The sequence below is a fragment of the Pelophylax lessonae genome (genome assembly GCF_965119305.1).
Source record: "Pelophylax lessonae genome assembly, chromosome: 4".
In the NCBI taxonomy this organism is placed as follows: domain Eukaryota; kingdom Metazoa; phylum Chordata; class Amphibia; order Anura; family Ranidae; genus Pelophylax; species Pelophylax lessonae.
Window position 1 is genome coordinate 354274504 of NC_138771.1, and position 15693 is coordinate 354290196.

At 41.8% G+C, this 15693-nt stretch overlaps 1 protein-coding gene across 1 annotated transcript in view; it reads right to left on the reverse strand.

The window, feature by feature from the left end:
- Nucleotides 1–948: 948 nt before the first annotated feature.
- Nucleotides 949–15693, reverse strand: part of GNPDA1 (glucosamine-6-phosphate deaminase 1) — a 42601-nt gene continuing 27856 nt past the window's right edge. The window contains exons 4-7 of the mRNA XM_082252697.1: nucleotides 12665–12847; nucleotides 9578–9762; nucleotides 5939–6113; nucleotides 949–1345 (exon numbers count right to left, since the gene is read on the reverse strand). Coding sequence (XP_082108823.1) covers nucleotides 1245–1345; nucleotides 5939–6113; nucleotides 9578–9762; nucleotides 12665–12847 — 644 coding nt within the window. The 3' untranslated portion in view covers nucleotides 949–1244. The remainder of the gene's footprint in view (nucleotides 1346–5938; nucleotides 6114–9577; nucleotides 9763–12664; nucleotides 12848–15693) is intronic.

Below are 15693 nucleotides of genomic sequence, written 5' to 3' on the forward strand. Positions count from 1 at the left end.
TAGTTATAAAGGGACACTAAAAACATGGAGTAAGGGTCCTTCCCCATGGGCTGTCCGATCAGGTCCGCCTGTCAGTTTTTCAGGCAGACCTGATCAGACACTGCATTGTCCTCTATGGAGTGGTGAATGTCAGCAGACGCACTGTCATCTGAGTCTATCCTGCCTGCAAACAGATGGGAGTCCTATTTTCCATCCGTCCAGTGGATCGGATGGAAACAGACAGGCAGTCAGTTTCCAATCCAATTTCCCCATAGAGAAGAGCAGGACTGTGACCGCTCTGCACAGCAGAGCATACACGGACCGGTTATCCACCTGCTCAGCGATCCCCCGCTGAGCAAGCGGAATCTGCTACACGGGGTCTTAGGCCTGAAAGGAGCCTGAGGCTTTAGAGCTGGTTCACACCAGAACGCGGTGCGATGAAGGCGCATTCCATGTATGCTTCCCACACCGTGTTTAAAATGCACCGCATTTGTGATGTGCTTCAAGTGCCAGTACACACAGCAACCCAAATGCAGATCACAAATGCAGTGCATCTGCTGGCACCAGATTACATAGTACTACGTTATTTTGTGAAGAGCGTTTTTCAAAAGTAGTGCATGCACTGCTTTTTGTGTGGCCCAGTGTGATTTGCAGCCCATTTTAATGAATGGGCTACCAAATCGAACTACTGGGGAATGCACAGTAATCTCACAGGGATGCAGACCACGTTCCTGTGCAATTCTGGTGTGAACCAGCTCTAAAACAAGCATTTACCCCTTACAGAGCATGGGCAGCTCCACTGCAAAGGATGATTTTTACTTTCCAGCTTTAAGAGTTTTTTGAAAATGTTGCCTGGTAACAAACAGCATGTGGACATCTCTATATTACTGAAAATGATGTGTGAGGCTATGGTAATTGCACTAGAGCGCTTCATGTGAAGGCTGACCAAAAAATGGAAAATATACATCGTCTTTAATTCCGTGTAATACAACTGCAATCTACTACAAAAAATATTTTGTCATACAAAAACATGGGTAAAAGTGAAATGATTTTCTCATATAAAGTGTAGAAAACTAAGTCTAGATCTAACTACAAAACATTGATGGTGGAGTTTTCACCTTGCGCTGCATACAGAATCACTCTTCCTCCTGGTCTTGTTATGAGAAAGGAAGAGTTATGTAGCCCCTTCAGCACAATGCACTACAAAACATATACTCTGTGAAATGTTAGCATTCCAAAGTCAATGCAGCAATATTAACGCTACTTCAGTCACTGTATGGTTTCTTTGGAGTGTGTTCCTCTTCTGTCCCCTTTTCCTTCATGCTGTACAAAGGATCAACAAGTTTGTTGTGAACGTGCATTAATCCTGTAAATGTGAGAGCACAGTCATTAATTGTTTTCTATTGCAGAGCACCTAATTAAAGCTGAATTCCATGTATGTTTTCTTTTGTTACACTGTATTAGTTACACTGGTCCAGCTTGGATTAATGGAAGTTTACAATTTCCTTACCTTGCTGATCCCTATGAACGTGGAGAATCATTGTAGTAGTTGCCATTACTACAGTGAACCTTGCTACCTCCTGGGTCCAGTGATCTGCTGCTTTGTAACCAGATGGGGTTGCTAGCTCAGCACGGGCACCATTCACATAATGCCATGCATTTTTCTTTAAGAATGCAAAGCATTCTATGATTGAAGAAGGCAAAGAAGTGGGGCAGTGATGTCACATTCTTCACCTCATCCAGCAAACCCTTTACATCAATTATGAAATAAATGCATGTGTGCTCTGAATGGCACCAATGCCGAGCTGGCACTTTCCTGTGTTCAGTATACAGTAGGGCAGCTGCTCGGCACAGGACCTTGAAAGCAGCAAGGATCACCGCAGTAGCGACAGCTACTACAGCGATTCTCAGCTTCCACAGGGATCAGCCAAATATGGAACAAGTGAACTTGCAAAGGTTGAAGCAAAACCAATTTAACCATGAAAAATATCCATATATGGCGTTCAGCTTTAATTATTCACAATCCTTACAATTACTGCTGCACGTTAACTGAAGCCATAATGCATGGTAATAAAACATGGTATAAAAGCACAGGACAGGCCTGTATAAAAAGATCAATGCCAATATGCCAAGTGCTATAACTCAAAACTAGAGATGGAGAAATTGCTCTACCAGATTTAGCATACACTAGTGACTGGGCTGGTTTGTTTTTATTACATACACTAGATTACCAAAAGTATTGGGGTGCCTGCCTTTACACGCACATGAACTTTAATGGCATCCCAGTCTTAGTCTGTAGGGTTCAATATGGAGTTGTCCCACCCTTTGCAGCTATAACAGCTTCAACTCTTCTGGGAAGGCTGTCCACAAGGATTAGGAGTGCGTCTATGGGAATGTTTGACTATTCTTTGCTTTGTGCACTGGTCCAAATCATTTGGTGGAGGGGTGGGGGGATTATGGTGTGGGGTTGCTTTTCAGGGGTTGGGCCTGGGCCCCTTAGTTCCAGTGAAGGAAACTCTTAGGGTGTCAGCATACCAAGACATTTTGGACAATTTCATGCTCTCAACTTTGTGGGAACAGTTTGGGATGGCCCCATCCTGTTCCAACATGACTGCGCACCAGTGCACAAACAAGGTCCATAAACGGCATGGATGAGGTTGTTTGGGGGTGGAGGAACTTGACTCCTGACCTCAACTGGATAGAAAATCTTTGGGACGAATAAGAGCGGAGACTGCAAGCCAGGCCTTCCAGTCCAACATCGGTGCCTGACCTCACAAATGCGCTTTTAGAAGAATAGTCAAACATTCCCATAGACACACTCCTAAACCTTGTGGACAACCTTTCCAGAAGAGTTGAAGTGGTTATAGCTGCAAAGGATGGGCCAACTTAATATTAAAACTTACGTAAATAAGACTAGGATGCCATTAAAGATAATGTGTGTGTTAAGGCATGTGTCCCAAGACGTTTGGTGATCGTGTATCCTTGAGATACAGTGAAGCCACCAAGACCAATCCCTGATTTACATTTGTTTGATTTTTAACAATAAAAATGACTTAAAATGAGTCTCTTATTTAAACCTGGTCTCTTAAATGGATAGTCCACACAAACCCCCCCCCCCCAAAAAAAAAACAAAAAAAAAAAAAAAACACAATTCTTTAGTTATGGGTGTAACCTAAAGGGGTGAATCAGTCTCCGGCTCCATATACGACTTAAATACTCTGACATCTTCTTGCTATGCTTCATAACTCAATTCCTATCAACCTGGGAATTTCAGCTGTTAGACTGCCTTTGTGTGTTCCAGCACCTCCTGTTAAATTCCTAATACTGTATCAAAAATAATCTTACACAGAAAGCAGAAACTTCTTTATAATGGCCACAGGAGGTACACAGACCCAGTAACTCAATGCAAATAGCCTACCAATACAATACCAATGGCTAAGAAATAGGGGAAATTTCCAGGTGGTGTAAATTGCCAAAAACTAAAATAACAGCAGTTATACATGGAGTGCTCCTTTAAAAAAATATTTTTTTTTTTTGCTGGACACATAGGCAACAAGAAAATATATAAACCCTCTTTAATACACATAGTGCCATCTGTGACCAAGGGTGCTGTGGAGGAAGTTGGTGTTCATGTTTTAGGAAAGACCCCATTGTTTTCAGCTCTTTTCTTTTAGCACCATTCTCATACCAGGCTGATATCAGCATGGGGAGCACATATATACTCTCGGTCACTTTATTAGGTACATCTTACTAGCACTAGGTTGAACTCCCTTTTCCCTTAATTCTTTGTGGCTATAGATTCAACAAGGCTTTGGAAACATTCCTCAGATTTTGGTCCATATGGACATAATAGCATCATGCAGTTGCTGCAGATTTGTCGGCTGCACATCCACAATGTGAAATCTCCCGTTCCACCACATCCTAAAGGTGCACTATTGGATTGAGATCTGTTCACTGTGGAGGCAATTGGGAGTACAGTGACCTCATTGTCATGTTCAAGAAACCAGTTTGAGAGGATTTAAGCTTTGTGACATGGTGCATTATCCTGCTGGAAGTAGCCATCAGAAAATGGGTATACTCTAGTTATTAAAGGATGGACATGGTCAGCAACAATACTCAGGTAGGCAGTGGCATTTAAAAAATGCTCAATTGGTACTAAGGGGCTCAACGTGTGCCAAAAAATATCCCCCACACCATTACACCACAACCCTGAACCATTGATACAAGGCAGGATGCCTTCATGCTTTCATGTTATTTCTGGCAAATTCGGACCATACCATCTGTCTCTCAAACCAGGCAATGCTTTTCCAGTTTTCTATAGTCCAATTTTGGTAAGCCTGTGCGAATTTTAGCCTCAGTTTCCTGTTCTAAAGCCTCGTACACACGCAACGATTGTTGGCCGTGAATTTTCGGCCAACGTCCGATCGGCCGATTGTCGGCTTGTTAGTATGATGCTTCCAACAACCGACTGCGACTTTTTGGCCGAAAAAAATCTGGTGTGCACGCTATAAAATTTTTGTTGGCCGTCAACACAACGGCCGATTTTCCGTCAGTCAGTACAGATTTCGGCAGACAAAAATCAGATGAGCAAGACTGGGCATGCTCAGAGAAGAAAAAACACACGGAAAGTAAACCAGAACATGACATCACTTCTGAAGTTGGTTGTTGTTGGCCGAAAAAATGAGTGTGCAGTCTAGAGCGCATTTCAACCAACACAACAACACTGGACAAAAGACGGCCGATCGGTCGGCCAACAATCGTTGCGTGTGTACGAGGCTTTAGTTGACAGAAGTAACACCGGTGTGGTCTTCTGCTGCCCATCTGCTTCAAGGTTCGATGTGTTGTGCATTCAGACATGGTATTTTGCATGCCTTGGATGTAACGAGTGGTTATTGGAGCTACTGTTGCCTTTCTATCATCTCGAACCAGGATACCCATTCTCCTCTGACATCAACAAAATATTTTCGGCCACACAACTGCCGCTCACTGGATATTTTTTTTTTTGGACCATTCTCTGTAAACCCTAGAGATGGTTGTGCGTGAAAATCCCAGTAGATCAGCAGTTTTTGAAATACTCAGAACAGCTCGTCTGGCACCAACAACCATGCCATGTTCACAGTCATTTAAATCCCTTTTCTTCTCCATTCTGGCATCTTCATGTCTAGATGCCTAAATGTATTGAGTTGCTGCCATGTGATTGGCTGATTAGCAATTTGTGTTACCAAGCAATTGAACAGGTGTACCTAATAAAGTGGCTTGTGAGTAATTGTAGTACCTATGGGGGATACCCTGGTTGGTACAGGCTGCTATCATTTGGGAAAAGGGGGGTTATTTTCTAAAATAAATCATAAAGGGATGTGTTGGAGCTGGAGAGAGTCCAGAGAAGGGCAACTAAACTGATAAGGGGATTGGAGGACCTTAATTATGAAGAGCATCTGCAAACGCTTGATTTATTCTCCCTGGAGAAGAGACGCCTGAGGGGGGACATGATAGCAATTTACAAATATCTCAATGGGGATCTCAGCTTAGAAAAAAAGCGGTTCAGTCAAAGGGATTGCACGAGGACTCAAGGGCATACCATGCGATTAGAGGAGAAGCGTTTTAACCTCAGGCAACGTGGGGGGGTTCTTTACTGTTAGGGCTACACGATTGTGGAATTCTCTACCACAAGAGGTGGTTTCTGTGGGAAGTATGGTGGCTTTCAAAAAGACTCTTAGACTTAAATCTCAAGGATCAGAACATTCAGGGCTATGTGAGATGATTACAGCCACACACACCTACACAGGTTGAACTGGGTGGACTATTGTCTTTATTCAACCGCATCTACTATGTAAATAACAAAAACAAAGTATATTACATATACACGCACAAACATCTTTTCTTTTTTTAGAAAGTATTTTAAAATACGTCGTAAAGGGTCTAGATTTTAAGTTAATAACAGGAAATGTTGGAAGTTTACCTTTAAAATATTTCACAGTCTTCACCCGAAGTTCTAGAGTTGCATCTTCATCACAGACAAACACTGTGCTAGGGTGTTGCTGAAAGGCAGACACTGTCCACATGTGATTTACACCTTCTTCTATGGCTTTGTAAAGGGCAAAGGCTTTATGTGCACCTGTGATAAGGATCATTACCTGCAAATCACAATAGTTAACGACTTTAAAGTGGACGCTTAATATTCTAATATTTTGTCAACTCTGGTTCATTACTCCCCTCTTCCTAAACATACAAAGATTATTGAAATCAAACTGGCTTTCATTACAGATCCTATTTTAGACACAATCCCACCACTCGGTCTTTGTGCTTCGCTATGTAATGCAGGAAGATCTTTGCTGGTGGAAGAGACTGGCAGGGTTTTGTACTATATAGCTTCCTCAAAACATCAGACCTTTCTTTGTAAAACCCACATGTGATACTGAGTCTCCATGACTAAAAGAACCAAATGAATATAAGGGGGGGCCAAGAATAAAGTAGAGGATTGGATGATAGAGAATATCCTCCAGCCAGAAAATGAGGCAGACTATCTGACTTTCTGTATCGCTTCTCGGCCTTTTGGCTAAGATCAAGTGTAGTATCTGTTCTTATCAGTTGGTATGGACCCTGATGGTTAGTATCGGCAGGGGCTGAAATGAACCGGGGCGCTCCAGACGTCACTGGGGGACCGGGAAGTAGGCACTGTCAGAGAAAGCCGGATGGGTCTGTTGCCTTCTGATTTGAATGGGTCCGCCCCTACCAGTTTGAAGGGAGCGAGAAAACTGGATTGGTTCCGTGGCCAGTTAGTACTGCTCTTGGATGTGATTGGTAAGGAACGGCGGTGGCGGTGGGGGAGCCTTTCCTCCTGGGTTGAATCTGGCCTTGCAAAAGGCTTGTCCCCAGTTGAAGGTAGGTTCTCCCTAAGCTGTCCAAAGTTCTGATGCCTCCTGGTAGGATAGGGCTACGCTTGGTCTGGCCTTTGGGCCGGGGTAGAAAAAGCCCGTAGTGTATGTGCCCCTGGGGTGGCAGCCCAGGGGTGCCTTAATTCTCACTGGTGAGGGGCAGCTCGCCTTGAGTTTTTCGGCACCATGGTCACTGCACCTACGCACACTTTTTTAAGCACCTGCCTCTTGGGCAAGGCCTTTTGGCTTCGACCAGAGGAATTTTTATTCCGGCCGGAAGGCCTGCCTTTGTATTTTCACAAGGGCACTAATTCACCTCTCCACTTCCCCTCCCCCACCTTTTTGTTTGTGTGTGTCTTTTCTTTGTGGTTTGTCACTTTTCTATCACCTTTTTTCACTTTGCACGACTTGTAGGGTGTGGGTCCTCGGGCCCTACCTTGAGTCTTGGGAGGGGGTGGATATGGCCTTTTGGCTTGGTCCGCCCTCTCTCATGGGGTCTCCCTTCGGGGGAGCCCCACTTAGTACTCGGTGGGGGCTGTTTCGGCAGTCCCCCTGAAGAACGGGGTCAGTCTGGTTCCGGCCAGACAGACCATGAGTACCTCAAATCCCTGTCAGGAGTCTTGCGCCCCGGGGGATCGAGGTTCGGGTCCTACCTCTTCGGAGGGAAGACCACTTTGTTCGCACACCCTGTGCACTTTTTGTGTTCCTCACGTTTGTGTGTGTGCACTTTTTTATGCACCGGGTGAAGTCTTTTGAGTGTGTTTCACACGCTACGGGCTTTAAAAGAAAAAATCTGACTTTCTGTAGTTCATGTACATTGCGAGAGGCTCTTCGGGGTAGATTTACTAAAACTTGTGCACTCAGAATCTGATACAGCTGTGCATGGTAGCCAATGAGCTTTCAACTTCAGCTTGTTCAATTAAGTTTTGGCAATAATCAAACCTGGAAGCTGATTGGTTTCTATGCAGAGTTGCAATAGATTTTTCACTCTCCACTTTTAGTAAATAACCCCCATAGTATGCAGAAAAATCACAAACTATTTCAGTTCAAGAGAGAGGAGCCTGTGCAGATGTACAAGACTAAAGGCAAGGTTGGAGTTCAGTTTTAAAACAAGTCTATGACAAGATCACTATATGCATTCAATTGTGCATGTAAAATAATTTTTTTACTAAAAATAAAAAAACAGAATTCTTAACATAACAATATAAATCCAATATACTTAGTTAAAATTTCACTCATCCTATAATCAAATAATTATGCATGCATATGACCAGTGATATAGCTTCACAATCTGAGTACAAGCAACATAGGAGATAAGAACTCTTACATTTGGGTGGGAAAGGGGTATACTTTGGATCCCCAGTAGTTAAACTAGTTGCATGCAGACTTGTGGTCCCTGTACTATTGTTACTGGAAGCCTCCTTATGAAAATTGCATACTGTGAGGCTTACAGCGTTTTCTTCCATAGCATGGGGCACAAACTGTGAGAATAGCACTGAGCAGCAGCAGGTGCTGTGATACACTGTTCTGGATTCATTACAGTTCTGTTAACATGTACCTATATGCAAAACTTTGTTTTGGATGGAGTAGGGCGAGGGTTAGAACCCTTGTCAGGTTTTACCGCTATCTGGGGCTCCATTAGAGATGTCCACTCACTTTCTATTCTGGAGACATCATTTTACCAGACAGAAAGTGAGAAAATATGCAAAAGGGGAAAAAAAAAAAGCAGCAAAAAAAAAAAAAAACAGGAGGTTCGAGGATTCTCCTAGGTAATGTAAACATTTTTTTACTTCTGTCTGTGTTGCTGTTAGAGAGATTTTCCATCGCTTCCTGTCCGGAGAGCATCCTTTTTACTAAAACAGGAAGTAAAAAAATATCTCCAAAAGCAGAAAAACAAATCCAAAACTAAATTTTAAAATTTTGGCTATAGACACTATTGATCGACCAATAACATTTTTTAATGCCGATACTTTGGTCATCGGATATCGGTATCGGCCGATATTGTCGGACATAAATTCTTTTTTTTTTTTTTTATTAATGTCTACAGCAGGCATGTCCAACCTGCGGCCTGGAACCGCACTGCCCCCTGACAATTTTTTATTTTTTTTGCTGGGGAGGAAGGAAGTCGAGTCGGGGGCACAGCCACAATGGCTTCCAACTAACTGTAGGCAGAGGTTGCCTCGGAGGGGGATCATCCACTAGTTGTGTTAAATTAGTGCTGACATCACTTCCGGGTACTCGGCACCGCCGAATTAAAAAAAATAGAGACCCGTTCTGAGCCGAATGCGGTGTCTTCTCTTCGGCGGTCCTGCAGGTAAGATGCCCGGGTCTCCCGGTGGGCCGGGAGCGGCGGAGGGGGGGGGGGAACGTTCCCTCCTGCTCCTTGGAATGACAGCCGAGCGGCTTCTCAGCCGAATCGGTTGTCATTACAAGACAGCCGACCGTCGGCTATGGACACCGGTACTGGGGTGATTCCTCTAGCTGCAGGCATCACTCCGGTACAAGCACTTTCCCGAAATATCGGCAATACCGGCAAATCCAAAGGCCGTTGCCGATATATCAGGGAAAGTGCATATCGGTCACCAATATATCGGTGTTGCCGATAATCGGTCGATCACTGATACACGTTAAAATGCTTCCCAAAATGACCAGCATATTTTTTTAAACTGAAGGTTTTCCTTACGAAGTTAAAAAGCAGACAAGAATATCAGTGTGTTTGTTACCTCTTTTGCATCCATTACTGTCCCCACACCAACCGTCAATGCCATGGTAGGCACTTTGGAGAGATTTCCATCAAAGAAGCGTGCATTTGCCAGTATGGTGTCCATAGCCAAGGTCTTCACTCTAGTTCTAGAGACTAGACTGGACCCTGGCTCATTAAAAGCTATATGACCATCAGGTCCGATGCCTGGTAAAAGACAAAAAAAATTTTTTTATAGAGATTTAGCTATAGTAAAATATATGGGGGGAAAAAGCCTACTCAGAGTTGCAATGTTCTTACAAAACTAATCCTCCAAAGCCTTTTTCAATACTGATGAATTTGGTATTTTCCTTTGGGTTGGGTAATTACTGAAGACTTGGGGTCACTACAGGAAACACACCATACCCACACATACCATGTACTGCTGGCCTATACTGCTGGCCAGTTACATTGATTCAATTAAATTTCAACTACTAGCAGAGGGGTAGCTTTATTACACTTTGGAAATTGGTATAGCGTAGTGGGAGGCAAGTTTGATATGATATTTTTCTTAAAGTGAGCATATTGGAACACAAAGCCTACAGCGCTACATTTTTAGAAGGATATACCCATAAAAAGGACAAACTCATTAAATGAAGTGTTTCTAATCTGAAGTCTATGGGTGACTGGTAGTCCATAAAACAAACTGCCACCTGACCAGAATAACCTGGGTAAATACAAATCAAAATATTTAATGCATAAAACATAAGGATTTGTTTTCAGAGCCCATTCCCAAATTATATTCAACCCATCTCCAGGTATAGCAAGTTTTAAAGTTGTCCTTTGGTTCCTGCTAAGGTAAAGTTGCAAAAGTAATTATTGTATAAAGTATATTACTAAAAGAGAAGTACATGCACATTGGAAAATAAGGGAACAAAATGTTTTTCCTATACTATAAAATGTGACTTCTCAAAACACAAAAACTGCACTCCCATGAAATTTTTTTTGTTTTTGTTTTTTTTTTTGTTTTTTTAGGGAAAAAGTTAACCAACCCAGTAAATACAAAAAAACACATGCTTTGCGTCTACTTGTCTTACATTCTTTGAAACTTTCTCTTATTCAAATGTGGGTGGAATGTAACATTAAAAAAAAAATTATAATAGAATATAATAAAATATAATATATTATTTTTTTTTTTTGTTTCAGCTAGAATGGAGCAAGGTGTATTTTAATCCCCTACCAGATCTTTTTGCCATATGCCAGAGAAATATCCTACCAGCTAGCCCTAGCATGACCATGACTGTTTAGCTTGGCTTTCTCCGTTGACCTTCCTGGCTGGCGGTTATAGGAATATACTGTATGAACACTTGCTTGAGTCAATAGCAAAAATGGAGCTCAGTTGAAAAAGAAAAAATTTTTTCCTTTCTGGACATGAACAGGCTTGGAGGTAGGCAGATGAAAAATGGAGACTAGTCCATTTACATATGCCTGCCCATAGGAGCTTCCGATCAGGTCTGCCTGAAAAATGGACAGGTGGACCTGATTGGAAAGCCTGTGTGAAAGGCCTAAGAGGAATATTGTACACCACAACTGAATGCTATAAGGCAGGGATATGCAAACTGTGGCCCTCCAGCTGTTGCAAAACTACAAGTCCCACCATGCTTCTGCCTGTTATGCTTATGGCTGTGAGAGTCTTACTATGCCTCATGGGACTTTTAGTTCTGCAACATCTGGAGGGTCACAGTTTGCATATCTCTGCTATAGGATCTGTGTTAGAAGGCTTTGGGATAGTGCCAATGGTCAAATGCAGTACGCTTTTGACATTAGTCTGAGAAGTTTTCGAGATCATTAATTTCAGAAAATTCACTGAAAAATGCATCTGACCTGCTTAAAATGGTTTTAAGGGCTGAAGGTTTTTTACCTTCATGCATTCTCTGCATTAAAATAAATAACCTGGGTACTTACCTGATCATCAGCGCCCTGATCATCAGTGAAGAAAAATTACTTACTTATTAGCAAATTTTTTAGAACAGAAACAAAAGAAAAATTTTTTTTTTTTTTAAATGTTCAGTCTTTTTTCATTTGTTCAGCAAAAAAAAAAAAAAAAAACCCAGTGGTAATTAAATACCACCAGAATAAATTTCATATGGGGTTAAATGATCACGCAAATTGTCATTCAATGCATGAGAGCACTGAAAGCTGAAAATTAAGCTTTCTGTATGTTGATAGAAAAATAGCCTAGGCTATATACAGCGCTTACATATTTTTATCTTATATTTAATCAAAACCTTTTCCGAGGTGTGGGGAGATACACTAGTATAGTGTCATCTTTTTTCTATCTTTCTGTATGTTACCTACCGTTTAATTTGGCTAAATGTTATCTTCTGTTGATGGATTTTGTTTTGTTAAAACTTAATAAAAATCTTTGAAAGAAAGCTGAAAATTGGCCTGGGCATGAAGGGGGTAAAAGTGCCCCGTAGGCAAGTGGTAAATCTATAGGGCTGATTCAGCAAGTTTTCTGGACAGTCAAAGAAAACGCAGATATCACAAACCATGAGCTTTACTGAGATTGGGAGCTGGCCAGAATAATTTAAACAGACTGCACTTCTGTTAGGTTTTTTTTTTTAATGCAATTCTCAGATAAATTGTCAGAATTTACACATATTCCTACAATGTGCAATATCTTATTCACAGAATAAAAAAGCCCTTTAAAAAAATAATCGTTCAACTGTCCACCCTTAGCCATCCTCGTGTCACATACAGTTTTCATTACAGATCTGTTGACAGCCTCGCTCAAGAGCTACGATCCAAGCAATAGTCCCCAATTTTGATCACAAGTCTGCAACTAGCTTTTCCAATACGGCCTATAGAGAAAAGGTTATCCATGCACAATATGCCATGGCCTGCTGGCTCAGTGGAGAGAATGAATGAACTGCCTGAACCAATGTAGACTGCAATTCTTAGAGGAGGTTGCTCACAGAGATCCATAATGGGAATTTTGGCATGCTAAGGCTTAGGGATGGGGTGCAGTTCAACTAATATTTTATTAAAAAAATGTTTTAATATTTAACACAAGATTAAATGGTTTAGAACTACAATGACTTAAATATAATAAAAAAAAAAAACTGACCTCCAACAAACAATTCAATCCCACCAGCAGCTTTAATTTTTTCTTCAAATAAATAACACTCAGCTTGCAGGTCTGGAGCATTTCCATCGAGGATGTGTGCATTCTCTGCTGCAATGTCTATGTGCTTGAAGAAGTTATTCCACATAAAAGAATGATAGCTCTCAGGGTGCTCTCTAGGAAGTCCTATGAAAAGTGACAGAATTATGGTTAAGTTGGGTTAATATTATTATTACAGTAAACCCCCGCTCCATCGCGGTTCAGTTTTTGCGGTCCCGGTATATTGCGTTTTTTTACTATATAAATCATTAAAAATTTAATATTTTTGTGTTTTTCATAGCTCTTGCTCTGTCTCTCAGTATCTTTTATGTGTTTAAATGAGTTTCTATTGTTTTAAAAGTGTGTTTAAAGACCTCAAAATGCTTTTACACGTACAGTGACAGTAAAAAAAAAAACATGCCTACAGTGTATTTTAATAGGGTTTTTCTATTTTGCGGAATTTCACTTTTCGCGGGTGGGTCCGGAACGTAACCCCCGCAATGGAAGGGGGTTTACTGTATACAGGATTTATATAGCACCAAAAGTTTTCACACCGCTTTACAACTTGAGAAAACAGAACAACTACAATACAATTCAATACAGGAGGACTCGGAGGGCCCAGCTCGTTAGAATTTACAATCTAGAAGGGAGGGTCAAGTAATACAAAAAGGTAATCTAGCAATACATAAAAACATAAGAACCATAGTCACTGGTTACCATATGATCCTCAGAGATGTCTATGTAGTTTAGGTCAATTAGGTTCTTCTGTCCTCTACAGCAGTGGTCCTCAACCCTGGCCTACAGGGCCCACTAACAGGCCAGATTTTAGGTATTACCTTGGGGAGATGCAGACTAGAGTACTGTAATCACTGAGCAGCAAATGATATCACCTGGGATGTATTTCAGTTATCTTGCAAATCTGGCCTGTTAGTGGGCCCTATAGGCCAGGGTTGAGGACTACTGCTCTACAGTATAATTTCTTATTTATTTTCACTAGCTGTGGCATTCCAAATGCCATACAAAATTTTATAGCAGACTGCATACAAGTCTAGGTAACAATCGGATTGGAGCAGTTTTAATCGATCTGCAGTTTTATATTTCTATATATGTCAATATATGTATTGCAAAACCAGCCTCCACTGGAAATCATATAACACATTAATGTTTAATGGTATCTTACACATGGCACTGAGCTATCAAAAGGAGTCACTGTTCCAGTGCAGCTAAAAGTTTAATATCTCTGTCACAGTCAAACACAGAATTAAACAATCCACTTAAAAGAGGAACTTCACTCTCCCTTTCACCCTCTTATCTTGAACCCTGTGTGGTCCACCAAAAACACATTCGCCCACCCAGCGAATACTCAGCATTCTGGATCCTGAGCCACCACCTTCTTTCTAAATTCATCTGGGTTCCAGCCGTTTCTTCCAGGTTCTTTGAGCTGGCCCCCTGATGATGCGCAGCTACACACATGTGCAATGTGGCACAAAGTGTTCCAATGCCTCCTGGAATGCGTGAGGTCAGTATCCCAGGAGGCTTGGGGTGGGTGGGGAGTAGGTTGACATTTTCTCCTAGGCGAGAAAGAGTTGTGGGACCAGGCCCTGCAGAAAAGCCTCCTAAACCCCTCAAAATATTTTTTTTAGTATTGTGTAGGGTTACGGGGAAATAGTGGCAAGTGATAGGAGAGGGTGGAGGTCTACTTTAACCTATCAGTATGTTTTTTGGGCTGTGGGAGGGTATCAAACCACCAAGAGTTGTGGAGCTGAGGAGCTTACACTTCATCCTTCCCAGATCTGCTCTAGTGGGAAACTCTGAGACAGGTGGAGATTAATCTTCTGCCAGCTGAGTTGTGTTAACAGACTGCAGATTGTACTCTGTTTAGGAGGGCAAGCCAAACATCTGTGAGGCGGTCACACCCAGGTAACAAATAATACTGCAACTCCATATGCAAACCCAGTAGCATAAAATGGTTACTACACATCAGATCCAAGATGCAAAGTACAACATAAAACCTTAAAGGACTTGTGCTAAGGCTGTAAATTTACCCTGAGACAAACATCTCCACTGAGGCTTGTATAGTCAGATCCCAAGTGATTAAGGACAAAGTATACCAGGTAACCAGCTGAAGGCTATACAATTCATCCTCTCTAGCTCTGCACTAGTGGCAATAGAAGATTCTGGGAGACAGGTGGAGATTAAAACTTTTGCCAGCTGAGTTGTTGTTTATCCGCCTGCAGATTGTATCGTATGTAGGAAGGCAAATCATATACCTGTGAGGCAGCCACACCCTGATAACAGGTAATAGAAACTATTAAGGCTAATAAATGAGATTTGTGAGCCTAGAGTGGATTTAAAAAAACATTTCTCTCTCTTAGGCCCCTTTCACACTTGTGCAACCTAAAAGTAGTGAGATTTTACTGCAATTAATTTGCCACAATTTTGACTGGACTTAAGCAATGCCTAGGTCTATGGACTTCAAAATACATCAAAGGCGGACCAAAGTAGTGCAGGGACTACTTTGAAGTCCTTGCAACTTGAAGTCTCACAGATATGAACGGAACTCATTGGAAATCCGTTTAAGCAGATTTAAAATGGTGATGCGGGATAGATTCTAGAGTGATCTATATGCTGTGAATTTTGGGTGAAATTTGTTTCCCTTCAGATTGCAGAAAATACTACTGCTGAGCACAGTTCACAGAGAATTAGGCATACTGTACAGGGAGCAAATTTCTTTCCTGCAACCACAGGAAGGGAAACAGTCCCCGTCGGGAGAAGATAGAAAATATTGCTAGCGGCTGTACCATCCACTAGTGATAATTGCATGTAAAATCTTGCAGGCTGGTTGTACCCAAAGTTGATCGATCAACTTGGTACATTCAGCCTGCCCATACATGTTGGAAGCTCAGTCGGTTCAGCAGGTTCGAACCATCTATCGCCGGCCTTAATCAAGAATGGTGCAGGTAGAGATACAGCTAAACTGCAACATAATCATA